The following is a 27846-nucleotide window of genomic DNA, read 5'->3' as shown; positions in this document are numbered from 1 at the left end:
AAACACTGGTTATAAGTTTGCTCAAGGAACTTAGTGAGGACTTCAGCAGCATAAAAAAGATCCAGTCAGAAATGAAGGATTCACTCACTGAAATAAAGGACAATTTACAGGGAAATAACAGTAGAGCAGATGAAGCCGAGATTTAAATCAATAATTTGGAACATAAGGAAGCAAAAAAACAGGACTTCCGGCTAAGATGGAGGCGAAGGTAGACACACTGTACCTCCTCACACAACCAAGAGAAGGACAACAACAATTTAAAAACAAAACCAACCAGAACTGACAGAAAACCAAACTGTATGGAAATCCGACAACCAAGGAGTTAAAGAAGACACATTCATCCAGACAGGTAGGAGGGACAGAGATGGGCAGCCAGGTGGAGAGGACTCGAGGGAAGGTGGCAGCTGGCGGACCCGGCAAGGTGGCAGATTGTGGATTGGGTGGTCCCACATCCACCTGCAGCTAAACCGGGAGGAACAATTGGGGAGTGAGACAGACTGTGCACCCCAGGCCGCAGCACCAGGAAATAAAGACTCAAACCACCGATTAAAAACACCTGTGGGGGTTGTGGTGGTAATGGGAGAAACTCCCAGCCTCACAGAAGTTTGTTGGAGAGACCCACAGGGTCCTAGAATGTACGCAGACCCACCCACACAGGAATCAGCACCAGAAGGGCCCAATTTGCCTGTGGGAAGCAGGGGAAGTGACGGAGAGCCAGCAGAGAGGAGAGCAAGTGCCATGGTTCCCTCTGGGACTCTCCCTCACATAGAGCGTCACAACCCAGCAACATGGGTTGTCCCACACCTAAGGCTCCACCCCTCACTACCTAATAGGTGCATCAAGAAAAATAAATGGCCCAAATGAAAGAACAGACCAAAGCTCTAGAAAAAAATACAACAAAGCAATAAAGAGACAGCCAACCTATCAGATGAGCAGTTCAAAACACTGGTGATCAGGATGCTCACAGAACTGGTTGAATTTGGTTGCAAATTAGATGAAAAAATGAAGGCTATGCTAAGTGAAATAAAGGAAAATGTACAGGGAACCAAAGTGATGGGAAGGAAACTGGGACTCAAATCAAGGGAGTGGACCAGAAGGAAGAAAAAAAATGACCAAACAGAAAAGAATGAAGAAACAAGAATTCAAAAAAAATGAGGAGAGGCTTAGGAACCTCCAGGAAATCTTTAAACATTCTGACATCTGAATTTAGGGGTACCAGAAGGGGAAGAGGAAGAGCAACAAGTGGAAAAGTTATCTGACCAAATAATAAAGGAGAACTTCCCCAATCTGGCAAAGGAAATAGACTTCCAGGAAATCCAGGAAGCTCAGAGTCCCAAAGAAGTGGGACCCAAGGAGGAACACACCAAGGCACATCATCATTACATTAGCCAAGACCAAAATGAAGGAGAGAATCCTAGAAGCAGCAAGAGATAAGAGGACAGTCACCTACAAAGGAGTTCCCATCAAACTGTCAGCTCATTTCTCAAAAGAGACTTTACAGGCAAGAAGGAGCTGGAAAGAAGTATTCCAAGTCATGAAATCCAAAGACCTACAGCCAAAATTGCTCTATCCAGCAAAGCTGTCATTTAGAATGGAAGGGCAGATAAAGTGCTTCTCAGATAAGGTCAAGTTCAAGGAGTTCATCATCACCAAGCCCTTATTATATGAAATGTTAAAGGGACTTATCTAAGAAAAAGGAGTTAAAAAATATGAACAGTGAAAGGACAGCAAACTCATAGTTATTAACAACCACACCTAAAACAAAAGCAAACCAAGAGGACAGCTAGATCAGGAGTGGAGCCACAGAAATAGAGACCACATGAATGGTTAGCATCAGGGGAGTGGGAGGAGGAGAGGGGAAGAAAAGGTACAGAGAATAAGTAGCATAGACAGTGGAGAAAAAGTAGGGGGAGGGCAAGAGTAGTATGGGAAATGTAGAAGCTAAAGAATTTGTGACACATGAACATGAACTAAAGGGGGGTAATGCGGGGTGGGGGGAGGGGGTATGCAGGGTGGAGGGGAATGAAGGGGGGAAATGGGACAACTGTAATGGCATAATCAATAAAATATATTTCAAAAAAAGAAATATTCAAAGTAATGAAAAGCAAGGACCTACAACAGAGATTGCTCTACCCAGCAAAGCTCTCATTTAGAATCAAAGGGCAGACAAAGAGCTTTGCAGACAAGAAAAAAATAAAGTAGTTCATCATCACCAAACCATTATTATATGAAATGTTAGAGGGACTTATTTAAGAAAAAGAAGATCAAAACTATGAACAATGAAATGGCAATAAATACATATCTATCAACAGTTAAATCTAAAAAACAAACAACAAGAAGAATAGAGACAGAATCATGGACACAGAGAGTGTTTTGACGGTTGTCAGGTAGGAGGAGCAGGGTGTGGGGAGAATGGGTGAAGAGGTGAAGGGATTAAGAAGTACAAATAGGCAGTTACAGAATGGCCATGGGGTTGTGAAGTACAGATAGGAAATAGAGCAGCCAAAGAACTTACACGCATGAACCATGGACATGAACAATGGTGGGGGGAGTGCCTGAGGGAGTGGGGGACCCTGGGTGGAGGGGGGCAAAGGGGAAGAATAAGGATAGCTTTAATAGCATAATCAATAAAATAGAATTTAAAAATATTACGTTAAAAAAGTTAATGGCATAAAGGTTACATTTTGCAATTTATTTTTCAATTTTATTAAATTTACCTGGGTGACATTGGTTATTAAGCATATATAGGTTTCAAGTGTACAGCTGTATATATAATCCATCATCTGTATTTTGCAGTGGGTGTCCACCACCCAAAGTCAAGTCTCCTTCCATCACGATTTAATTGACCCCCTTTGCCCTCCTCTACCTCCCCTTGAAACATATTTTCCCACGTCAGTGTTCACCTGGACTTTGCTGGGTGACAGGGAAATGCTCATGTCCTAATGTCACTCGAAGAAAAGAACTAGTGAGTTTCAGTCCAAGTGTGCTTACAGCTGTCTCCCACGAAGGAAATTTACCTGTCAGAGAAGTGTAGAGAAATCCCAAAGTTAACGGTCAAAGTACATGATTCTGTAACCGCTATCCGGTGCATCTGAAACCAATACAGAGTGATATTGAATATAAGCTGCAATTGAAAAAATTAAACAAATAAAATTAAATAGTGAAAGACCGACAGAAATTAAGAATTTTGCATCATTACTGTGAAAAACACTTTAAGTGCTAATATTACTCTGTTTTAAAGATTTTATTTTATTTTTTATTTTTAGAGAGAGGAGAAGGAAGGGAGAAAGCGAGGGAGAGAAACACTGATGCGAGAGAGGAACATCGAGTGGTTGCCTCTCATATGTGTCCCTCCTGGGGTCTGAATCTGCAACCCAGGCATGTGCCCTGCCGGGGGATCAAACCTTTCACTTTGCGGGATGACACCCAACCAACTGAGCCACACCGGTCAGGGCTATTCTGTCATTTACAGTGACAGTGAATCAACTAATTCTAAAAAAATAGAATTGAACTAATTCTCTTTTTTAAAGATTTTATGTATTTATTTTTAGAGAGCGCAAAAAGAGAAGGAGAGGGAGAGAAACATCAATACATGATTGCCTCTGGCGCGGCCCAACTGGGGACCTGGCCCGCAACCCAGGCACGCGCCCTGACTGAGAATCAAACCGGTGACCCTTTGGTTCACAGGCCAGCACTCAATCCACTGAGCCACACCAGCCAGGGCAAATTGAACTAATTCTTTAAAAAAGTTAATGGTGATCATGTCTGAGTGGTGAGAATTTCTTTGGTTCCTACCCATTCAAGTGTGTTTTCTGAATTTTCTGTGATGAATCTGACACATAATCAGGGGAGACAACACTTCACCAAAGGAACAGACTTGGATGCTGAGTCAGAAAATCCAAGATTCGTAGCTGCCATTTGTTCTGCACAGTGTCGGCCGTAGAGAGTGCGGCACTCTTCATTATTTAACAGAGTGAATTCTAAAATAAATTATACATGCCCATGTTAACAATCCATGAGCGTACTAGGGTGCAAAGGAAGTTCCGTGACTGCTTCCTTCCCACTTTCCAGAGGAAAGCATTGTTTTCACACTGCACTCATTTTTAACCTTTTTTGAGAAGTTTGCACCTCAAGTTTCAAGGAAACACTGTGGAGAGGCAATCTTATGTTGTTAACTTCCCGGAGTCCCACTGTGGACAGGACTATATCAGGCTTCCTGGAGGAGGTGTCTACACTTGTGCTTGGAAATTCACCCGTCCTTCCTTCCATCTGTTGGAGTCTTCCCGCACTGTTTCTGTAGGTCAGCTTGGATACCTCCAGGCCCCACGCATGTGGCCACTGAGCAATCTCTTTTTGCTTTCTAATCCTCTCCCCACATAACTCAGGGAGGCGATTTTTGGGGTCAGGTACATAGGCAGATTCCCGAGGGTCTATGAGTTCTATCATAAGTTTTAAATGTTGTGTTTTCATTTTTGGATCATCTGGACGATCACCCAGAACCAAGTGCTGTGTCGCAGTTTTAAAACCTGCTTTCCCATTTGGATGAAACTTCCCACGCTCACGACAGGTGAATCAGCGCGCAGTATCGTCCAAGGCGAGCACCCCGCCAGAGTTCAAGTAGAGGAGGAAGGCGAGGGAACTGTGCAGTTGTGCGAGATGACGGATTTCACATCCCCCGCCTCCTTCCCATCCAACTCACAACAAGAGGTATTAGCAGGAAGTGTGGTATAAATAAACAATAAAGAAGTTTCACTAAATATGACTTTAAAGTTTCCTGTATTATGTTTGGGGGTGCATGATTAAATTATTTGGCTTGTTAGAAAATGGACAGGTACTTAAAGAGGAGTTTATTAGTAAAAATAAAAAATTAACAATGATAATATCTGTGGCCCAAATAATGGTCCATTTTCATCCCCCCAAAACAAAAATGTTGGGACTACATCCTTCTCTTTTTAAACCACACACCAGTGACTCCCAGTGACTTAGTTTCATCCATCAGGTTGACTGAAGGTGGAAATTTGAAGTTCATGACTTTCTGTTTGTGGTTTTCAGTTTATTTTTGTTTAAAAGCTGAGGCAGCATATGAACTTTTTAAATATGGAAATTCAACAGCTTTGTTTTTCTCCCTTTTTTCTCTGCCTTGGAAGGATTCAGCCCAAACCAGGGAGGGAACACATACCCCTGTGCAAATATTCCCAAATGTTTCCTCCTCTTCCCCGTAGCAGATGGGGAAAGAGTCCCTCCAGCCCTCAGAGCCAGAGAAACCAGTTGTTTGATGGGTAGTGATTTCATGTCCAGTATGATGGGCCCATGGGTCCACCAGGAAGAAAAAGAGCAGGGCTTTTGTGCAGAGGGGTTGGCGCGGGGGCGCTAAGCGGGAGACAGAGGGGCCCGGGCTGTGCTGGACTCCCTCCAGCTTCTTCCCAGACACTCTAAATACAGACACCTCTGTCCTCTGCACACAGGGTGGAGCCAGGGACTCACCAGGGACTGCCCAGCAGGGACAGCACTCCGTGATGCCACACGACTGTTCTGTCCTGCTGTGACTATTCAGTGTGAGGACACCTCTCTGAACTGCTCCAGGACCCCTGAGGGCCAAAGGGCACGCCTGGCCACCCAGCAGCCAGGGTGGGAGGAGGTCTCGCAGCTGGAGGCCCCCAACCTGGCACAGTCACTGGAGACGCCCTACTGGGGAGACATGGCTGCTGGTCCGTGTGAGAGGGCACAACAGAGCGTGTTCCAGGTGCTGAAGGAATCTGGAGGCTGGAGCTGACCACTGTTGCTGAGACACGCGGACAAGAGCGCCCAGCAGCAGGGAAGGTGTCCCTTCCCTCTTCCTCCCTGTCTTTCTCTAGATGGTCTGGCCCAGGAATCTGGAGTGTGGTTTTCAGAGTCCCAGTTCCAGAGCATGGAGTGGGGTACTCCGCCATCCCTCCTACCTCCAACTGAGCTACCCAGCTGGGGTGGAACGGGGCTATTTTTAAGAGATAGGTACTGAAGTATGTAGAGATAAATATCATAATGTTTGGGATATGCTTTAAAAATATAAGGGTGCCCTGGCCCATGTGGCTTAGTTGGTTGGGTATTGTCCTGCAAACCAGAAGGCCCCCAGTTCGATTCCCCACCAGGGGACATGCCTGGGTTGTGGTTTTGGTTCTTGGTTGGGATGTGTGCAAGAGGCAACTGATTAATGTTTCACTCCCTCTCCTTCTCCCTCCTTTTTCCTCTCTGTAGAATCAATAAGAGGAAAAAAATATGTCCACACATTAAAAAAATATATTACAATGGTAGACTCAAATTTTGACCATCGCCTTTAGGTAAGCAGTGTGAGTTCCAGTGGCCTATCTGCTTGTTCTTAGTACGCGACTATTTTTAAAACATGCATATAATATTGTTAACAAGTGAAAGAAGCAATGAAATTATTTGTAAAAATATTTAAAACGCATGGAGAGATATTTGGTTAAACACTGTCTGTTAAAGACACATGTTTATCTCTATTTCCACATGAGACTCATCCAAAATGACAGTCAAGAACAGAAGCAAATGGCCCTGGCTGGTATAGCTCAGTGGATTGAGCTCAGCCTGTGAAGCAAAGGGTCGCCAGTTCGATTCCCAGTCAGGGCACATGCCTGGGTTGCAGGCCAGGTCCCCAGTGGGGGACACATGAGAGGCAACCACACATTGATGTTTCTCTCCCACTCTTTCTCCTTCCCTTCCCCTCTCTCTAAAAATAAATAAATAAAATATTTTAAAAAAAGAACGGAAGCCTTCTAAGAAGGGGCTGCACCGACGCTCGAAGAGAGATGTGTCTCGGTATGGCTGGGCAGCACAGCAAAACGCCACAGGGGGGGGGGGGGCGGGCGGGGTAAACAACAGGAAGGTGTTTCTCATTGTTTCCCAGGCCAGAAGCCCAAGATCAGGGTGTCAGTGTGATCGGGTGAGGTACCTCTTCTGGGGCAAAGACTCCCCATATCCCCACGTGGTGAAAAGGGCTGGGGGGTCTCTCTGGGGTTCCTTTCACAAGGGCACTGACCCCTCTTATTGGGGCTTTACCCTTCTGATTTAATTGTCTCCCAGTGGCCCCATCTCCTAATGCCACCACCTTTGGGTCAACACAGTTTTGGATCATGGAGAAGCTTTGAAGGACCGGTACTGACCCTAGGAGAGCAGAGGAGGCAACGCTGTAAAGTCCTGAAGACGGGGGCAAGTGAAAGCAAGTCTGCACCCTTCTCAGAGTTTCCAGATGGTGTGCCAGGCACTGGAGACCAGCAGGCAAGGCCAGGCCCTGGGACTGAAGGGGGGATGTAACAGTTGCATAATGACCCCAAAGATACCAGGTGCTAATCCCTGGAAACTGTGAACGCAACTTTACTGGGAAAAGGGGACTTTGCAGATGTGATTATGCATCTTGAGAAGGAGAGATTATCCTGGATTATCCGGATGGGTCTGAAATGTAATCACGTACCCTTAGAAAAGGAAGGTGGAGGGGGACTTGACTCAGGTGCACAGGAAAAGGCCAGGTGAAAAATGGGGCAGCGGGAGATCTACAAACGGTGGCCTGAAAGATTGGACTGACGAGACCACAAGCCAAGGAATGCCAGCAGCCAACACAGCTGCGGAGGCAAGAGACGAGTTTTCCCTCCGAGCCCCCAGAGGGAGTGCGTCCTGCCCACACTCTGATTTGGGGCCAGTTTTGGGCTTCGGGTGCCCAGACTTGTGAGGAGGTAAGTTTTTATTGTTGTAAGCCATCACGTCTGCGGTACTTTGTTACAGTGGCCCCAGGGGACATGTGGGGAGTTTGACTGAAAGTCAAATAGATGGAGCACAGACGCCTGGAGCCCCACCCCAGCCCCAGCTGCCCACCTTGGCAGGAGATAGCAGGGCTAGTCTTTGGACAAGCTGAACTTGAACCAGAGAGGCCCCTGACTCAGGGATGTGAGACACAGTGTGGGGTGTAGGTGAGGCTCCTGACAAGCAAGGAGAGTCTACATGAGCCACCCAGGGCCTGTCTCCCATGTGGCTCCTAAAATGGCTATAGTCAGGCTCATCCCCGGGGCAGGAGACAAAAGGGCCATTCCCCACAGAAAATGAACCATGTGAGAAAGAAGAGCTTCGCGACTGACATTAGGGGTCTCCCATCCGAAAAGCTGAGCTGCTGTTCTGTCATCCTGTGGTGAGGCCTCCAGCCCCACCCAAGACAACTCGAGTTCTAACAGCTAGTTTACTCCCTGCGTTAAGATGAGAGCTGAGCCCTGACCCGTGTAGCTCAGTGAGTTGGACATTGTTTCACAAACCAAAGCTGGTTCAATTCCTGGTCAGGGCACGTGACTGGGCTTCGGGTTTGGTCCCCGGTCACGTGTGAAAGAGGCACCCGACCGATATTTACATCAATGTTTCTCCTCTTCTCTCTCCTTCCCTTTCCCTCTCTATTAAAAAAAGAGAGAGAGAGAAAGATGATAATTGGTAGCTAAGGAGCCCCACACTTTTGAGAATCCACAACACATTTTCTCACAGTCACTTGAGAAAAGTGTTTAACAGGAAAGAGAGAACAAACAAATGAGAATATAAAGAAAAAAAAGGAAAGAGAGAACAAAACAAACAGAAAAAAGGAAAGTTGGACATGGGGCGACCTACCGAGGGGACAGGAGCATCCGAAGAGACGGGCCCAATGGCTTCCCCTCGGGTGAGGGGCTCAGACAGCCACCCAGGTGCCTCACCCAAGGGATGGGCCAGACTGGAGGGAAGAGCAACAGGCAGGGAGGAAACAATAGGAAAGTAAAACCGCAAAGTAAAATCAAATGGACGAAAAAGCTGGAATCGATACCCTGAGAGTGGTCAGAAAGGAAAATGCACCACTGAGACAGGCTGCCTTTTCCAATTATATGTGTGTCCCAGTCCACGTGCTCTTCTCACAGTGGGTTGCCTGCCGTGGGGCCTGTGCAAGTCTTTCCTTAAATCGGGGTGGGGGCGGGGCTGTGCCTGCCTGGCTGGAGAGCGGGGGAGTGGCGGGAGTGGCGAGAGCGATGCTGTGTGACTTCTGGAGCTAGGTCATAAAAAAAGACCCAGCATCTGCCTGACCCTCGGCATGTTTGCCCTTGGAGCTCCTCCGCTGTGTTGCAAGGAAGTCCAGGCCACATGAAAGGCCTGGCAGACAAAATGCTGCTTTCTGGCAGGCAGCCCCCAGCTAGGCCCTGAGCTGAGCCCAGCACCAATGGCAAACAAGTGTGGGACCAGGCTACCGGCAGTCCTAGCTTTGCTGCCTTAGAGTCTCCTAGCTGAGGCCCCAGGCAGCATGTCACAGGCAAGCCATTCCCACCAAGCCCTGCCTGAATTCCTGACCCACAGACATCGTGGGAGATAATAAACGATTACTGTTGTTTTAAACCACTTTGTTGTGGGGTACTTAGTTAGGCAGTAATAGTTAATGGGTAGTAACAGTCATACAGCCAAGAGTGAAAACTAATAAAAATGTAATAATCACAACACGAATGAGTGCTCCGAACATAAAAGTATAACAATTTAAAATTCAACAGAGGATCCGGTCAGGTAACTCAGTTGATTAGAGTCTTCTCCTGATAAGCCAAGGTTGTGGGTTCGATCCCTAGTCAGGGCACATACAAGAATCAACCAATGAATGCATAAGTAAGTGGAACAAATTGATGTTTTTTCTTCTTTCTCTCTTTCTCTAAAAAAAAAAAATCAATAAAAAAACAAAATCCAACAGAAAGGCTGGAGGAGGGAGCCTAGAATGGGGCTTCAGCAGCTTCGATCCTGTGTGGTGCCCACCTCGTGACTCACTGCTTTCTTTAGGCCTGGGTCATCGATCCATCCCAAACTATGGCTAAGCTATGGGGGAGAGAATACCCACATGAGAATGGGTATTGCAAGAAGTAGGCAGAATGGGTGCTGGGGAGAAAGGCAAGTGTCTAGTCAGACATCCCGGAGAGTGTGCACATGTCTTTACTTGCTCTGGTCTCAACCCGTCTCCAATGGGGATCAGTCCTCAGAAAGTCTGTCTTTTGAGCGTCCCAGGCGGGGCCAGTCTCCTGGTCCAGGACGGACCCCTCCCACAAGCTCCACTGAGACATGGACTCCGGAGAAGCTGCTTAGCCCCTGTTTTGCTTATGAATTATAAATTACTAATAAAAAATAAGAGACTAGGGTTTGTCTCTTGTAATTTATCTCTTATGGTTTGTTTTATTTTTATTTAAGAATCTGTAAACATACCAATAGGAAGTATTCACTGGAGAAGAGCAGAAACTTCATTTTTTTAAAAAAGGATAAAATTGCTCATACTTCTGCCACCCAAAGATAACTACTGATAACATTTGGTGTAGGTTTTTCCAGGCTTTTTCTTTACAAACATATTTATGGGCACTAGTAAACACGAAAATGAGATCGTTCCACAAACACTGCTGTGCTCTGCTCTTCTCGCTCGCTCACCCGCAGGCTGGAAACCTGTTTATATGCCGAAAGATGTCCTTCTGTTCGGCCAAACCACATGAAATCACCAAAATGCACCTAGTTTGACCTACCAAAACGGCAAGCACATATCGTTTCACCCAATACGATTTTGTTTTAGTGACTACAAAGTTTACATAGCCCTTTGGGCATGGCACAGTTTACTCAATCTATCACTTACTGTTAGGCATTTATAAAGTTACCATTTTTTTCCACAATGATAAAAAGTATTGCAAGGAAATCTCTTTTAGCTCATTCTTTGTGAATATCTTACTTAGTTCTTAGAATACATTTCTATAAATGGCATACGTGAGATAAAAGAAAGGCACATTTTAGCCCTGGCTGGTGTAGCTCAGTGGATTGAGCACGGGCCTGTGATCCACACGATCGCGGTTTGATTCCCAGTCAGGGCACATGCCTGGGTTGCAGGCCAGTTCCCTGCAGGCCAACTCCCAGCAGGGGATGCACGAAAGGCAACCATACATTGACGTTTCTCTCCCTCTCTCCTTCCCTTCCCCTCTAAATAATTAAATAAAAAAATAAATAAAATTTAAAAAAAAAAAAAAAAAAAAAGGGCACATTTTAAAAGCTTTTTTGCACACTGAAGGTATATAGTTCCTGAGAAGCCAGAGCTGGTTGGTAGGAGGTAAGTCTTTCTCCTGCAGGAGGAGGGGCGTGTCGGGGGCTGTGGGTTATTGCTTCTCCTTAAAGGGCACTCCGAGGGGAGGGAGGCAAGATCAGAAGGGAACTGGAAACCAAGAAGCAGCTGGGCGTTTACTGCTGGAGTAGAGGGAGGCTGAGGAGGTAATTATGCCCGTAGTCTAAAGAGCTGAACGTGAGCTGGTCGTAAAATCTACCAGGGCCCATGGCAGCCGGTGAAATGGACAAAACCCTGTGATACATGGAGTTTAACCTGGATCTAATAGAGGAATTTAAAAAAACTGTTTACTTTTTTCTAAAAAAGGATCTTATTTATTTTAAGACACAGGGGAAGGGAGGGAGAAAGAGATGGGGAGAAACATCAGTGTGCGGTTGCCTTTAGAACACCTCCTACTGGGTCCCTCGTACTGGGAACTGGCCTGCAGCCCACGCATGTGCCCTGACTAAGAATTGGAACTGTGACCCTTTTGTTTGTAGGCCAGGGCTCAATCCACTGAGCCACACCGGCCAGGGTTAATAAAGGAATTTTATTACTTAAATATCAGGTAGAAGTAACAAAACTATAGACTTGTTTTAGCTCTACATAAAATAGCTGGCTGGCATGGGCAGCTTCCCAGATGGGATCCAAATATTCTCAAGCCTCCAGAGATTCTCACCTGTAATTCACACCCTGGTGCAATCTCCTTTTCTTCGGCAGGATTTATTGACTTGCTTCTAATGAGTAGAATAGGACAGAAGTAATGGGATGTCACCTTTGAGATAAGAGTATAAAAAGACCTTGGCTTCCGGCTTGGGTGTTCTCTCCTTTCTCTCCGATTGCTTATTTCCGGTGGAAATCAGCTCCCTGGCTTGAGGCAGCCCAGGGCCAAGGCCTCGTGGGTGAGCTTGGAAGAACTCCTCGAGTGGCCACAGCCCGGCCGGCACCTCTGTTGCCGTCTGTCAGAGAGCCAGAGCCTCCCGGTTCGGTTCATCTCCAGTTTTTGATTCCAAGGAACTGAGCCATAATGACTGTTTGTTTCCAGCCACTAAGTTTCATGGTAATTTGCTGTGCATCAATAGAGATCAAATACAATAGCTGCTTGTCGAGTACTTAGTAGGTAGGAGGTACAGTTCTCCGAACTTGACATGATTCATTCATTTGGTTTTCCCAATGTCCCTACTAGGAAGTGCCATTATTATCTCCATTTTCGGTAGAAGAGACTGAAGCCCAGGAAGGGCTAATAAACTTGTGGGACGACAGAGGTAGAAAATGGTGAGGCTGGGATCTGAACTGAGACATTCTAGCAGCAGAAACTGCCCACACAAACAAAGATTTAAAAAAATAGCTGCTTAAATTTCACTGGATAGAACTGTGTAACTTGCCCATGCTTCAAACAAGTGATTTGGACAGGGTACAGAATCACCTTAAGCTAATCAAGATTTATAACACTTACTTCCGGCAGGGGCTGGGTTTCCCGTGAAATTCACAGTTCTGTAAAATGGGTGAACAAATGTGGCTTTAGACACCAAGGAGGAAGAGGGCCACAGTTGTTAGGTGGGGGCTGACAGCGTGGGCAGCACAGTCCGGGTTGTGTTATTTACTTGTGGAGGGAGACAGCAGGGCGTGGTGACAGATAGGGCTTCAGGTTTTATGGTCAGGCACTAGCTGGGCAATGACTGTGTCCGCGTCCTCAGACCCACCCTCAGACCCACCCTCAGACCCACCCTCGGAGCAGTCTGTCCAGAGGCTGTCAGGCACAGGCTACTGGGAGCAGACAGCACTTTGTTGCTTCCAGCCCATGACTCCAGGCAAGCCACTCTCCCTGTCTGAGGTCTGTTTCCTTACTTGAAATTAGGAATAGTGATACACCCACCAGGCTTGCAGTTAAGGTTAAATGAAGTAATATATGTAAAGCATTTAGCAACACGCCTGACACATAGGAAGAGCTTAACAAATGATAGCCATGATTATTATTATATATAATAAGGCACACCAGAGTACTACTAATTAGTTAAGAAATATCTATTACCTTTCAAGTGTAGAACACCAGGTTGGGCTTATACAGGGATATAATATACCTTGCTATCACGGGGAACAGAATCTAGTTAGAAAGCACACGCATCTGAAGAGATCCTGATAATATCTGGGAACACATGTTAAGTGACAGATATCAGGCATGTTAGGAACTTAGAGTCAGTTTTTAAACTAAGGATATTCAAATAAAGACAGATCTTTTGAGTCACACAGTTTTAAAGCTAAAAGAGACCACAGATTTTGTAGATAAATACACTGAAGTCCAAGAGGAAGGAGTGCCTTTACTTCATGTCACAGAGCGAGCAATAGGCAGACTCCGGTTTGGGTTCAAGTTGGGCTCTGTCACCAACTGGCTGTGTGTCCTGAGCAAGCCACTCACCTTCTCTGAGCCTCGCTTGTCTCCTCTGCAATACTGCATTAATTCAGACCACCTTTCTGACTCCCAGCTCAAGGTCGTGACTAAGAAACCCTACTTGACATTGAATTAAATTATTTAATAAACTGGTCCAGTTTATATGGTAATCCACAAGTACATATGCAAACGAACACCTCAGCCCTGGCCAGTGTGGCTCAGTGGGCTGGGCACCACCCCGCAAACCGAAAGGTGCTGGTTCTGGTCGGGTCAGGGCATGTGCCTGGGTTGTGGGTCAGGTCCCAGGTAGGGGACATGCAAAAGGCAACCGATCGCTATTTCTCTTGAATATCAATGTTTCTCTCCCTCTCTTTCTCCCTCCATCCTCCCCTAAAAATAAATAAATAAAATGCTTTTTTTTATAAAGAAAGAAAAGAAAACAAACACCTCTAAAAGCAGAGTTAGGCTGGTTAGCAGAGGCAGGAGGGTGTGTGGGAAACCCAAGATGGCTGAAGAGTACTTTCTACCTAAATGTCATTCTCTTCCAAATAACAGGCTTTCAGGAGCTAATCTCTAAGACCATCTAGTTTCCAGTGTTATGAAATCCTCTGGCAGGGAGTGAAACAGAATTGCTAAGAATGTTCTCACTTGTATAGGCAGATCAGTCCGTTGGCCAAGGCCAGGCGTCCCTGACAAGCTAATTACAAGATTCTAGGAGTGTCACAGACCGAGAGAGGAAGTCACTGCCCTTCACTGAGCGAGTACTTAAATATTTTTCCACATAAAGGCTTAAGAAAATTTTCCAGTCTTTGAGGGGGGGGCAGGAATGACGCCACTTACATAAGAAATAATCCTTTTCCCTGCTTTGGCCCGGCCGAGGCCGGCCTTGAGTGCCTACCGCCACCTAGTGGCGTGCAGATGAAGAACCATGTTTAGGAAAGCCCGGCCCTCGTCACTCACTCCCTACTCACTTCACTGACCAGCATCCTGCACGTGTATCTGAGTAGCTATGTACTTCTCTCAGCGGATATTTCATTTTAGGATAGTTTTATATGTACAGGAAAGTTACAAAGATAGTAGAGTTGTTGTATACTCACCTAATTGCCCCACAGCATTTAGATTACCAAGGTACATTTGTCACCTCCAAGAAACCAACATTGATGTGTTACTGTCAACTGAAGTCCAGACTATATTCAGATCCCATTTTTTCACTAAGATCCTTTATCTGCCCCCAAATCCCTTCCAGGATGCCACACCACATTTGGTCACCTTCTGTGCTTAGTCTGCTCTGGTCTGTGCTGGGCTCTCGGTCTTTTCTCGTTTTCATGGTCTTCAGGAGCATTGGTCAGGTGTTCTGTAAGACGTCTCTCAGTCTGGGTTTGCCTGTTTTTCTCACAATTAGACTGGGCTCCAGGTTTTGAGGAAGAACAACAGAGGTGAAGTGCCCCTGTCATCATATGGTACCAGGGAGAGATGCTGTCCACATGACCGATCACTGATGTTAAATTAACCCTGGCCACCTAGCCACGCTAGCCCTTGCTGGGTTCCTCCATTGAAAAGTTATTGCTTTTCCTTTCCATATTCAATTCCTATTCACACCAATTCTTTTTTTTCTTCTTCTTGACTCAGGCCGGTATGATAACACCCGCTTCTCTCGGGTCACAGACCAACAACTGGTTCGAACTACTTGCTTCCCCCACAGCTCCCAGGACAGGGAACACGGCCAGGAGCCCCTCCACTCCCCAGGGAGTGCAGAGGTCTTGGCTGGGCCCTTCAGTGTGCCCTGCCAAGGCCCAACTGCCAGACAGCCCACAAAGGGTCGAGTGCGTGCACTGGGTGCCCAGCAGCTCTTCCTCTGTGACTTCCGGTTCCCAGCTGCCAGTGCCAAACCCACACACTATTCTTAAATTCAGACCACACTGAAGGGTGGAAGGGAATCAACTCCACGTTCCAAAGGGGACAGTATCCACATAAATGATTTGAAACTCTCCTGTGAGTAAAATTTGACTCTTCTCCTGTACTTATTTATTCATTTATTTTTATCTGCATGAACTTGTCGACATTTATATTTTGGATTATAATCCAATTTTGTTGCTAAGTGTAGATTTCGTCAGTGGGAGCTCTTTCAGGCTGCTTCCCGTGTGCTTTTGAAATGCCAACTTCTTTTTGCTTTTTGAGCACTTCCTTTGCATATTTATTTTTTAAAGCACAGTTAGGGCCCTGGCTGGTATGGCTCAGTGGATTGAGTGCTGATTTGCAAACCAGGGCGTCTCTGGTTCGATTCCCAGTCAGGGCACATGCTTTGGTTGTGGGCCAGGTCCCCAGTAAAGGGCACGTGAGAGGTAACCACACACTGGTGTTTCTCTCTCTCCTTTCCCTCCTCTCTAAATAATAACTAAAAATCTTTAAAAATATATATTTAAAAAACATATTTAGGAATCAAAAAGAAACCCCGAAGCACCCTTATAATCCCATCACTCCAACACAACTTAGTTACAGTATTTTTGGGTTTTGTTGTTTGTGCTCAAACATAGCTTTTAAACATAGATTATTACTTCACAGGACTTCATAAACACAACCGCCACTTTGACCATGATGTCGTGGCTATCAGACACACGTGTCAGAACACCTTGAGAAAAGCTCCTGTGAGTCAGACCATGTGCCCTTGCACTTGGCTCAGGCTCTCTGAGCCTCAAATCTTCATCTGCACAACAGGAGCTATGATGTTGTTTCTCGCAGGTTTCTGAGAACTTAAGAAGGCATCAGAGAAGGGACAAAGGGCAAGGACTTTGGAAATAGACTGCCTGAGTGTAAATCCAGCCCCTGCACTTACTAGCTGGGAAAGCCATCTAATCAATGTGCTGATGCATCGGTGTCTTCACCGACTTGGGACATGAATCGCATGCGGCCTTGTTTCACTCCGTGTGCTTCAGTAGCTCCCTCCAGCAATCTCACTCAGGGACTAAGCTCGAGTGAATTCAGTTCTTTTCAGATTGAAGCGTTTGGATCCCTTTGGTCCAATAAAGTCTTTTGGAAATTTGATATAAACCAAACGGATGAAAGAGTTCACTTGATCAGCATTCCTTTATTTTCAAGTCCATACCTGTAATCTTATACCACTCAGCAAAATGATGCTCAGAACTAAATGTTTTGATGACACACATCAGGAATTGGGGGCTAGAGATGGCCGCTGCAAAGTTAACCTCAGCATTTGGCTCTGCCTCGTTTTGACTGCACACAATCAATTCACACAGAAACTATCTTAACCACTGCTCCCAGTCTTCCCGATAAATCAAGGGCAATACACTCCTAAAAACCATGATACACACACCTGACAGGCTGCACCTACACCTGTTACCACACAGGCCGACATCCCCACAGACAGATCGGCAGGGGCGCCTGACCCCGCACCCCTCTCCCAGCACTACACATGCAGTGACAGACCACCTGAACAACTCTGTATGATAAAAAGTCCACAGGAGTGCATTTAAATATATACATACCAGTGCCGAACTGAGGACTTCCTAGTCCATGGCCCACACAGAAGTGACAATGGACTTACACTGAGAACTGTACAAAAATTAGTTACCTGCTTAGCATTACAAGGTAGGGCTTGGTTAATGCCTATCACTAAAGTATATGGACTGCTCTACCCCCACGCTCTGCTTATTGTCACTGTCCCTTTCTGCGTTCCTAACGTTCAGGTGAAATGCCACGCCAGTCCTGCCTGGAGAAGGGCCTCATTCTCAACTGCATCTTCATCCCTTATCAGCACCAGCAACTCCAACAAGCCAGGGGCCAGCCCACCCTCTGGCTGCTCCTGCAATGATTTGGTCCAGGCGGCCTGATTCACTGCTTCTCTCAACTGCTCCTCTCTCTACCAGCCTTAGTGTGGACACAATTTTTCTTCATCTTTCTCGTAAGTGGTCAGATATTTGACCTGCACACCCCTAGGATTATCAGTAACCCCCCAAAACTGCTCAAGAGCCTGCAGACATTCAGGAACTGAAAATAAAGGACTGTTTAACTTGAGGACACAAATGACATCATATGCTGGGCCTCTAAGGCTCTCTGGCAATTGTGTTCTTCTCTCTGCATCTGACACCTGCCACATCTTCATCATTTGAGAATTATGAATCAGCCAGGATTTAAATTCTTCTTCTTCAGATTCTGGAGGATCACTGCCAGAGAATACCCTCAGCGTCTTGTATTTCAGGTATCGCGGGGCAGGCTGAAGAGCCTCATCTAATGTCTGCGCAAACACGTGGGCCCTCATTTCTGGGGTCATGTCCTGGTCTGGGCCAAAAGGGTCGTTTCCATACCCCAAAGCTCAGGTAAACTCAACCCATCTTACGCCCTCTTCTAAAAATTCAGTTAATCTGCTTAAAAATTCATTATCTGGGACAGGGGGCTTAAAGATCACTCTCCAGACACCCCCTTTTCCAGGTATCTGGTCCCCCTTTGGGACCAGAGCAAAACTAGTTTCTTCAGCAAGCCCTATTAAGGCCACAATCCTATTTCCATCCCTCCGGAATCTCCTGGTCAATCTGTCCTCACCTAAGGGAGCCAAACTGGCTCGTACAGCCTCAGTACAGGTCTGGGGGACACGGGCAATCAACAGCGCTTTCCGAGGGTTCATATCCATCCCCCTACACAGGTCTTCCAAGGGCCTCAGCATCATGGTGCCCCAAACAATATATTTAAATTCTAATTTGCTGGGTACATCCACCGCAATCCACAGTATTCCTTCAGAGTATCCCAGATATGTCCCGTTGACGTCCCGAGTTCCACAGCCAGTGAGGACAAAGTTGTCAGGTCAGTTGAAGGTGTCAAAGGGGCCCAGCCAGGGCTTGGGAAGCCACACGCACCCTAAGCGGTTGGCGACGCCAGGGCGTCCCCACGGCGGCAAGCAGCCATCTTAACCCCCTCCTCGGCCTCGGGCGCCCCACCGTTATCTAGGGGCCCACGGCTGTGTCCACCGCCAGCGGCTGAGGCGCCAGGGCCAGTCTCCCGATGCTTCCCGGGACGCCAGGCCTGAGGAGCGGGAGGGCTACCACTCCTCCACTCGGGCGCAGGAGAGGGCTACCGGAGACTGTAGAGGCGCGAAGAGGGAATAGCGGACCGCCTCTTCGGTGCGGTTCTCCCCGCAGCGAGGGGCGATGGGGTGATCAGAGTTCCGAGCGAGGCACTCACTGCGAGGCCGAGGAGCCCACGGGAGCCCACGGGAGCCCACGGGCGGCCTGACGCCGACAGCTGCCCACCTGAACGGGCGCCCCATCCCCAGACACGCCACAGCCACAGCCCCAGCCACAGCCCCCGTCCCACCTGGAGCTGTGGGTGGAGTTCTCGAGGAGGCGGTGCCAGGGGGAGGGGCGGACACACCCTGTCGTCACGGGGGCGGACTCCCCGGGGCGGGGCCAGCGTGCTTCCGGGCCGAGCCGGAAGCCCCGACTCTGGCAGCATCCGGGACGGCGAGCGGGCGGGCCAACCCGGACAGGAAGGTGAGATCCCGGGCCTGCCCAGTTCTGCAGGCTCGGCCAGTGGCCGCTGCCCGGCACTGGGATCCCGGTGCTGCAAGGCAGAGAGGCCGGGGTCTGACGCCGCCTGAGCAGCCCTGGTCGCGGCCCGCGGGTGCTGCAGCGTGACAGGGGGCGGGGCCGGCTAGGGAATCTCCCGGCTGGGCCGGGTGACAGAGGCTGGGGGCTCCGGGAGCAGCTCCGGGGCCGATCCGCCGCGAGACCCGCCGCAGTCACGCCGTGCTTAATCACAATTAGCTTGTTCTCCCAGCCGGTGATCCCGGGGATTTCTTTTATGGTGGCTTTATCTGACATGCCAAAGCTACCCGATTATTCGGAACTGAGTGACTCTTTAACGCTTGCCGTGGGAACAGGAAGATTCTCGGGACCATTGTAAGTGTTTAAGAGTTACTGTCTTGATTTGGGGGCCCCCGACATTGCTCTGACTTGTGGAACCAAGTGTTCACGTCTGAAGCAATACGCTTAAGTCAGAAAGCATTTGAACTGTAAAAGTGAAATGTTCCGTAGGAAGCCACTTTAATTCCCGTCTTTTAATGGAAGGCGTACCTGGATCTTTGTAAACCAGATCGTAGTGATTTATTCTGTGGGATTGACGTAAAGGCAGAGTCAGTATTTACCGAAACTTTTTATAATTCCTCGTAACTATTACGTAAAACAACCTGTGCGTTGTTTACATGTCTTAATAAATGTGATTTTTGTCTTAAACTGTAAATGTGGCAGTATAGGAATAAAGGAAGTACATTTGGAATGGTTGCCGTTGCAGCATTACTAGAACTTAACTGTATCTTCTAATTTTTTAACTTTGAAGGCACAGAGCATGGAGAATGATGAATTTCCGACAGCGGATGGGATGGATTGGAGTGGGATTGTATCTGTTAGCAAGTGCAGCCGCATTTTACTACGTGTTTGAAATCAATGAGACTTACAACAGACTGGCCTTGGAACACATTCAACAGCACCCAGATGAGCCCCTTGAAGGGACCACGTGGACACACTCCTTGAAAGCTCGGTTACTCTCCCTGCCATTTTGGTTTTGGACAATTATTTTTCTGATACCTTACTTACAGATGTTTTTGTTCCTCTATTCTTGTACAAGAGCTGACCCCAAAACCGTGGGCTACTGTATTATCCCCATATGCTTGGCAGTTATTTGCAATCGCCATCAGGCATTTGTCAAGGCTTCTAATCAGATCAGCAGACTACAACTGATTGAGACATAAAATCAGTCACCGTTTTTTCCTCTTGATTACAGAACTGCCAGTACATTGGGGAACCTGATCACAAGACTGCAGTTTTTCCACAGATCTCAGGAAGTTGTGGTGGGGCAGAGGGTTTTAAAAAAATGTGACTAGGGAAAAAAATGTGACTAGGGGGCTATCTTTAACTGAATAACAAGGGAAGTTGAGGTAAAGCCTGAGATACAGTACTACAAAATCATGTTGATGACTTCAGATTTTGGAAGTAAAATCATGTCTGTTATTTTTATTCTACTGTGAAACATAGTGATGGTTCAGAAATTTTTTCTTTTGGGGGAAAAATGAATATGAACATTTCTATTGTGTTTAACACGTAAGCAGGTCCAAACATGGTCATAAAATTTAAATTTTATAGTTACTTTGCTTGCTCTAAAATTCTTCAAAGTAAAATACCAGTTCATCCTTTTGTAAGCCAACTATTTATGCTTGTGAGAAATTGGTGTAAAATTACTGAGGTGATTGCGCTCTTGATATGTAGGATTTGTTCCCCCTTTTGGTAATGCTACTGGCATTATTAATTAACTACCATTATTAATGGTACTGATTTTTAAAAAAAATCTTGGGAAGAGTCTAAATATTGGAATGTTGAGAAATCTTACACATAGAATATGGAAACAAGGTGTGCAATGAAAATATTTGGTCCAGTGCCTGTCCGCTGTGTGATAGCCTCTGAAGGATGCTATCAAGTCATCATCCAGATATTCTTTTATAGCCTGAGGGCTGGTCCTCAGGCGATAGGTTAGTTGCATGAAGATGTGACCCTTGTACTTCCTCCTGTGCACCTGTACTTACTACCTCATGTCTGGTACCAATACAAATAACTAAAAATGGAAATACTAGATTTTAGGAGTTTTTCTTTTTTTCTGGGTGAGATCAAGATATATTTTTATACAGTTATGTCATTAATACCAGGGAAATGTTTCACTGATAGATTTTAATAATCAACATTTTTTGGTGCTTACTCTGTTGGGCCCTGTTCTAAGAACTTTACGTGAATTAAGCCACTTAATGTAACAACCCTATGAGCTAATAATTATCTAGGTTTTACAAGTGAGAACACCGAGGTGGGAGTTATTTGCCAAAGTTCACAGCTGGTAGGTGGCATAGCCAGAGGTATAGCCAGGCATGATGCCTTTTTTTTAAAAAAAAGATTTTATTTATTTTTAGAGAGAGGGGAAGGGAGGGAGAAAGAGGGATAGAGAGAAACATTGGATGTGTAGTTACCTCTCGCAGGCCCCCAACTGCCTGCAACCCAGACATGTGCCCTGACTGGGAATTGGAACGGGTGACCCTGCTGTCTGCAGGCCAGCACTCAACCAACTGAGCCACACTGGTCAGGGCTGAGAAAGGTTTTCCTCAATTTTTATGAACTACTGAAAATCTAAAAGTTTCTAGCAACCTCAAACTTCAACAAGATGAATTTGAACACAGTGGAAGGCCGCACATTGCGCAACAATCTTACATGAAAGATAAAGCAGGTACGTTTGCAACTCAAAAGCAGCAAGCTCAGATTCTTCTCTAATTAGTCTCATTTCCTTCTTTTACTACTTCCATAGGTATAGTTCCAGAAATGACTTACCTTCTGCTACAGTACATGGAATCTTCGAACTAAGCGGTGGTTTGAAATACCTGTTTCTGTGAGGGTCAGACAGCCCAATCACTCGAATCTTTTGAGTATTAACTAATTATAGACATTCCCTAACTTACCATGGTTCGACAAGAGTTTTCTACTTTCTGATGGTGTGAAAGCAATATGATCAGTAGAAACTGTACTTTGAGTTTTCACCTTTTTCTGGGCTAGCATTATACACTCCAATTCTCGTGATGCTGGGCAGCGGGCAGCAAGGTGACTTTGCCCAACTGTAGGCTGATGTGTGCAGAGCACGTTTAAGGTAGGCTAGGCTAAGCTCTGAGGTTCAGTAGGTTAGGTGTGTTAAGTGCATTTTTGACTCACATTTTCTTTTTTTTTTTTTTTTAAATATTTTATTTATTTGTCTTTAGAGGGGAAGGAAAGGAGAGAGGGAGAGAAGTATCAATGTATGGTTGCCTCTGCTGAGGACACACAATGTATCGTGTGTCCCCTGCCGGGAAGTGGCCTGCAACCCAGGCATGTGCCCTGACTGGGAATCGAACCGCGATCCTCTGGTTCGCAGGCCCGCTCACATTTTCTTTAAAAAGATTTTTATTTATGTTTAGAGAGGGGAAGGGAAGGAGAGAAACATGTTTGCCTCTTGCACACCCCAACTCTGGGACCTGGCCTGCAACCCAGGCATGTGCCCTGACTGGGAGCTGAACCGCTACCTTTCAGTTTGTAGGCTGGCATGGAATCCACTGAGCCACACCAGCCAGGGGTGGACTTCTATTTCCAATTCGTGATGGGTTTGAGCTGTAACCACTGTAAGTCAGGGAGCATTGTAGTACGCATGCTGCAGGCACTGCTTTGAGTGATTTACATTCATCTTCACAATAGCCCCGTGAGGCAGGTATGTACTGGTACTAGTGCCATTTTACAGAAGAGGAAAATGAAAATGAGCACATAAGAATTAATAACTTGCTGGTGGTCACACAGCAAATAAGTGGAAGAGCCAGGATTTGAACCCAGGATGTCTGGCTTCAGACCTCTGGCTCTATCATTCCACTACACTGCTTCTCAAAAAAAAAAAAAGGATAATTTGAGGGAAATCACTGAGCAGTTTCTTGATTTGGTTTGGAAATGATTTAAGAAAATTGTTACTTTTTTACAAATGTTTGATGTAATGCAAGGTTTGTGAATTTGTCACTTGTAGTAATTCCTTTTTGTTGAAGTAGATTATCTCTTATGCTTCAGATTCTAGTATTTTTTAAAGATCTTATTTATTTTCAGAGGGAGAGGGGGAAACATCCATGTGTGGTTGCCTCTTGAGCGCCCCCTACAGGGGACCTGGCCCACATGTGCCCTGATTGGGAATTGAACCAGTGACCCTTTCCTTTGCAGTCCGGCCCTCTATCCACTAAGCCACACCAGCCAGGGCCAGATTCTAGTATTTTGAGGTTTGGTAAATACATGCTCAGTTCATTCCTATCTTTCAAGATACTATTGCCTTGGTAGTATAAAAAAGTAATTACAGTAGGAGTAATGCATTATTTCCAAATGTAATGATTGCAGAGTTAATGGCTTTTTTTATTATTTAGGAATTAATTACCCAAGTTTGATTATTCCTATTTTGTCTATGACTATTTAATAGTTAAAAGCACTCTTCTGGTAAAGAGGGAAAGGTGACATTTATCTCCTAGCTCCATTACACCGAGGTGTCTATATTTTCTGATTCCAATTCCTCTTCTCCAGTTTATTCTGAATATAATTTTAACAGGTTTTTGCTGCCTGCCCCCCAAAACTGCTTTCTGGTCAAGTGGTGGCTAGTAACTTACACAAAACTAAATCTGTTGGTCAAGTCTCAGTCCTCAAATTACTTGTTAGCAGTTTTTGACATATTTCCTCTCAAGATATTTCTTCTGTTGGCTTCGGGACCAGTACCACCCAACAGAACTTTAGTGGGGGTGGAAATGTTCTGTATCTGTGCTGCCCAATTCAGTAGCCACTAGCCACATGAGCCTTGAGATATGTCTAATGTGACTGAGGAACTGGATTTAAAATGTCAATTATAACTTAAATAGCCGCAAGTGACTGGTAGCTACTATGTATTAGCCCAGTTCTAGATACTGTCCTGGCTTTTCCTCTTCCTCACCAGCTTCTCCTGTCGCCTTCGCTGGGTCTCCCTCGGGGATCTGCCACAGCTCCATCTTCTCTCCTCACTCCTTTGGTCATCTCTTTCCGCTGCACGGCTTTAAATGCTCACATATCACCACCTTGTATCTCCTGAGCTCCGGACTTGAATATCCAACTGCCAACTTGGTATTTACTAAGTTGTCTAACTGAGTGGCAGGTCTCTCCAGCCACCAAAATCTGCTCCTTAAGACTACCGCCAACTTCCGCCAAGATGGAGGCATAGGTGGAAACACTGTACTTTCTCCCACAACCAAGTTTCAATACAACAAAAGTTTTGGAGAACTAAGACACACCCAGAGACCAGAAAACGGAATTATACGGAAGTCCGACAGCTACGAACCGTTCAACGAGGACGGTAAGAGAGGTGGAGCCAACAGCGGAGCAGGGTCGGGCAGGACAGACCTAGGAGCGCAGGCAGCCCAGACCCAGTCGGGGTGTGGGGCAGACTGACCGCGGTTGCACATTCGCACGCAGTGAGACGGACCATGCAGGCCCCAGGGGGCGAACCCAGTGGTGGAGGGCTGACGGCGGTGGCACACTCGCGTGCAGTGGAGCGAGGCACGTGGGCCTGGTGACGGTGGTGGCTGTGGTGCCGGTGGGGGTTGAGGCAGCAGATGGCGGAGGGAAGCCATTGTCCCTCTTTGACCCCGCCCCCACATACAACGTCACAACCCAGCGACTGAGTTGCCCTGCTCCAGTGAAAACCTAGGGCTCCGATCTTGCTACTTAACAGGCACGAACAGCCCAAAAGATGGCACAAGAAGAACTCAAAGTCCCAGAGCCAATAACTAAGCGACCAACAGATTGCCAGCCTCTCAGAAGCCCAATTTAAGACACTATTTATCAGGATGCTCACAGAATTGGTAGAGTACAGTCACAAATTAGAGGAACATATGAAGGCTAAACTAATTGAAATGAAGGGAGATGTCCAGGAAACCAATAGCGATGGAAAGGAAACTGGGACTCAAATCAATGGAATGGACCAGAAGGAAGAACGAAACATCCGACCAGAAAGGAATGAAGAAATGAGAATTCAAAACAATGAGGAGAGGCTTAGGAACCTCCAGGACATCTTTAAACGTTCCAACTTCCAGATTATAGGGGTACCAGAAGGGGGAAAGAAACAGCCACGAGTGGAAAACGTATTTGAACAAATAATAAAGGAGAACTTCCCCAGTCTGGCAAAGGAAATAGACTTCCAGGAAATCCAGGAAGCTCAGAGAGTGCCAAAGAAGTTGGACCCAAGAAGGAACACACCAAGGCACATCATAATTACATTAGCCAAGACTAAAATGAAGGAGAGAATCCTAGAAGCAGCAAGAGATAAGGGGACAGTCACCTACAAAGGAGTACCCATCAGACTGTCAGCGGATTTCTCAAAAGAGACCTTACAGGCAAGAAGGGGCTGGAAAGAAGTATTCCAAGTCATGAAATCCAAAGACCTACAGCCAAGATTGCTTTATCCAGCAAAACTTTCATTTAGAATGGAAGGACAGATAAAGTGCTTCTCAGATAAGGTCAAGTTCAAGGAGTTCATCATCACCAAGCCCTTATTATATGAAATGCTAAAGGGACTTATATAAGAAAGAGATGATGAAAAATATGAACAGTGAAAGGGCAGCAAACACACAGTTATTAACAACCACACCTAAAACAAAAGCAAACCAAGAGGACAGCTAGATCAGGAGTGGAACCATAGAAATGAAGAACACATGGAGGGTTAGAAACGGGGGGGTGGGAGGAGGAGAAGGGGGGAGAAGGCACAGAAGGTAACATAGATGGTAGGTAGAAAATAGGGGGGAGGGCGAGAATAGTGGGGGAAATATAGAATCTAAAGAAATTGAGACATGTGGTTATAAACTAAAGGGGGGAGAATGGTGGGGGAGGGAGTGTGCGGGTGGAGGGGAAGGGGGGGGAATAGAACAACTGTAATGGTATAATCAATAAAATATATTTTAAAAAAACAAACAAAACCAAATAAATAAAAAAAGACTACTGCCAAACAACAGCTGGTGAGGGATCCTTTTAAAGTGCTCCTCCTCTCAACACTCCTCCAAATAAAAGCCAGAGTCCTTAACGAGTCATACAGTCATTATGAGTGGCCCTTGACCTTCAGTTCATTTTCTAATCCTCGGAGAACCTGACTCCATTTCAGCCACACTGCTCTTTTTGTTGATTCTAGAACCCACCAGGAAAACCTGTTTCAGGGCCTTTGCACTCAGGTGCTTTTTGCCAGGGTGCTCCAGCACTTTCGTCAGACCTCTGCTCCACTGTCGGCTGAGTGAGGCTGCCTCCGACCTCCCCACTGAAAATGCAGCAGCCCCACTCCCGGTTTTTCTCCAGTGCTCATCACACGACTTCACGAGACACAGGTTTTGTCAGGATCTAACTCTAGCAGGGAGGGGTTTTGTGTATTTGTCCACTGCTATACACCCCATGCCTAGAACAGTGCCTGCAACATAGAAGGTTCAAATTGACACTTACCAAGCACAGAGTATAAACTGTCACACATACTAGGTAGGTCTGGTTATTAAACTCTTTTGAGGTTTCAGCATGTACTGATAGATTCGCTTCAAGGCTAAGATTCAAAACAAGTCTCCCAGCCCTGGCTGGTGTAGCTCAGTGGATTGAGTGCGGGCCTGCGAACCACATGATCACGGTTCGATTCCCAGTCAGGGAACATGTCTGGGTTGCAGGCCAGTTCCCAGCAGGGGACTCACTAGAGGCAACCATACATTGATGTTTCTCTCCTTCTCTCCTTCCTTTCCTCTCTAAAGATAAACAAATAAAATCTTTAAAAAAAAAACAAGTCTCCCAATGTATTGCCAACAATTCTTGTTATGCTGGCTGTCTTGGGATTTTCTTCGCTGATGCAGAGAAAAATGACACATTCCCAAACAAGCGGTATGTGTTGGGTAGTGGCCAGAGCCCGGAGAAGTTCTCGTTACAACAGTGATGATGGCTTCCTAATTGCCCAGCACACGCACCAAGCGTCATGATGACTCTCAGAGCACCAGCAAGCTGTTCAGTGCCCTGGGGTTCTAGGCCATTCCTCAGTCCCATAACACTCATTTCAACTGGTAATGTTTTTCTAGAAGTTGCTTCTATCTCCAGAAGAATTTTTGGCACCAGAGTAAATTTCCATTTAAAACTGGACTGCAACAGTGCCAATGTGAACTACCTTTGAAAGATTTCCATAGGTGGTTACTGTCTAGCACTCACGGTTTCCTGGGCCGTGTCTTTAAACAGCAATTCTGACGCCAAAGTTCGCCCGAGAATGGAATACTTGCAGCAACACTGAAATCTGTTTAATAGTTCAAGAATGCACTGGCTAGAAGACAATTTTTTCAAGGTTAACACCAGGCGCGTCAGTTGTAGAAACATCTCCCACCTTTTTCCCCGGTATCCTACCTCATATTTAGCCCAATTTTCCTCGCCTCTTTAGAAGTCACAAACTATTCTCTATCCTGGCACAGTAGTAGTCGGATGGGAAATGTGGATTTTTTGGTAAAAAGTCTGAATTGGTTCTTTTTTGCCCTGAATTACTCAGTGATGCTTTAAACTGTTAATATGACGTTTGGGCCTGGCCATGTGGCTCAGTTGACTGGACTGTCATCATCACCTCATATACCAAAAGGTTGTGGGTTCGATTCCTGGTCAGGGCACATACCTAGGTTGTGCATTTGATCCCTGACTGGGGAGTGTATGGGAGGCAATTGAACCATGTTTCTCTCTCACATCAATGTCCCTTTCTCACTAAAATCAATGAAAATATTCTTGGATAAGGATTAATAAATAAA

General features: G+C 46.1%; 1 protein-coding gene and 1 long non-coding RNA gene across 3 annotated transcripts; one reads left to right on the top strand and one right to left on the bottom strand.

The window, feature by feature from the left end:
• Window positions 1-18904: 18904 nt before the first annotated feature.
• Window positions 18905-21121, top strand: LYSET (lysosomal enzyme trafficking factor). Of its 2 annotated transcripts, none has more exons than XM_037031443.1 (2): window positions 18905-18988; window positions 19833-21121. In XM_037031443.1, exon 2 carries the CDS (start codon window positions 19849-19851, stop codon window positions 20242-20244), a length of 396 nt encoding a protein of 131 aa, XP_036887338.1. In that variant the 5' UTR covers window positions 18905-18988; window positions 19833-19848; the 3' UTR covers window positions 20245-21121. The 2 variants fall into 2 exon arrangements, with proteins under 2 accessions (XP_036887338.1, XP_036887337.1); XM_037031442.1 differs by lacking the exon at window positions 18905-18988 and adding an exon at window positions 18995-19396.
• Window positions 21122-26215: 5094 nt separating this feature from the next.
• LOC118976694 (uncharacterized) lies at window positions 26216-27772 on the bottom strand. The gene is made up of 2 exons (XR_005064334.1): window positions 26854-27772; window positions 26216-26642 (listed from the first exon to the last, which is right to left on the bottom strand). It is a non-coding gene; the product is annotated as an uncharacterized LOC118976694 (long non-coding RNA).
• Between the last annotated feature and the right edge of the window lie 74 nt (window positions 27773-27846).

This window comes from Sturnira hondurensis, unplaced genomic scaffold (assembly GCF_014824575.4).
Source record: "Sturnira hondurensis isolate 20B ecotype Veracruz unplaced genomic scaffold, ASM1482457v3 Scaffold0021143, whole genome shotgun sequence".
Lineage (NCBI taxonomy): Eukaryota > Metazoa > Chordata > Mammalia > Chiroptera > Phyllostomidae > Sturnira > Sturnira hondurensis.
The sequence above is the reverse complement of the archived record's forward strand: the minus strand, read 5'-3'. Positions and strand labels throughout refer to the sequence as shown.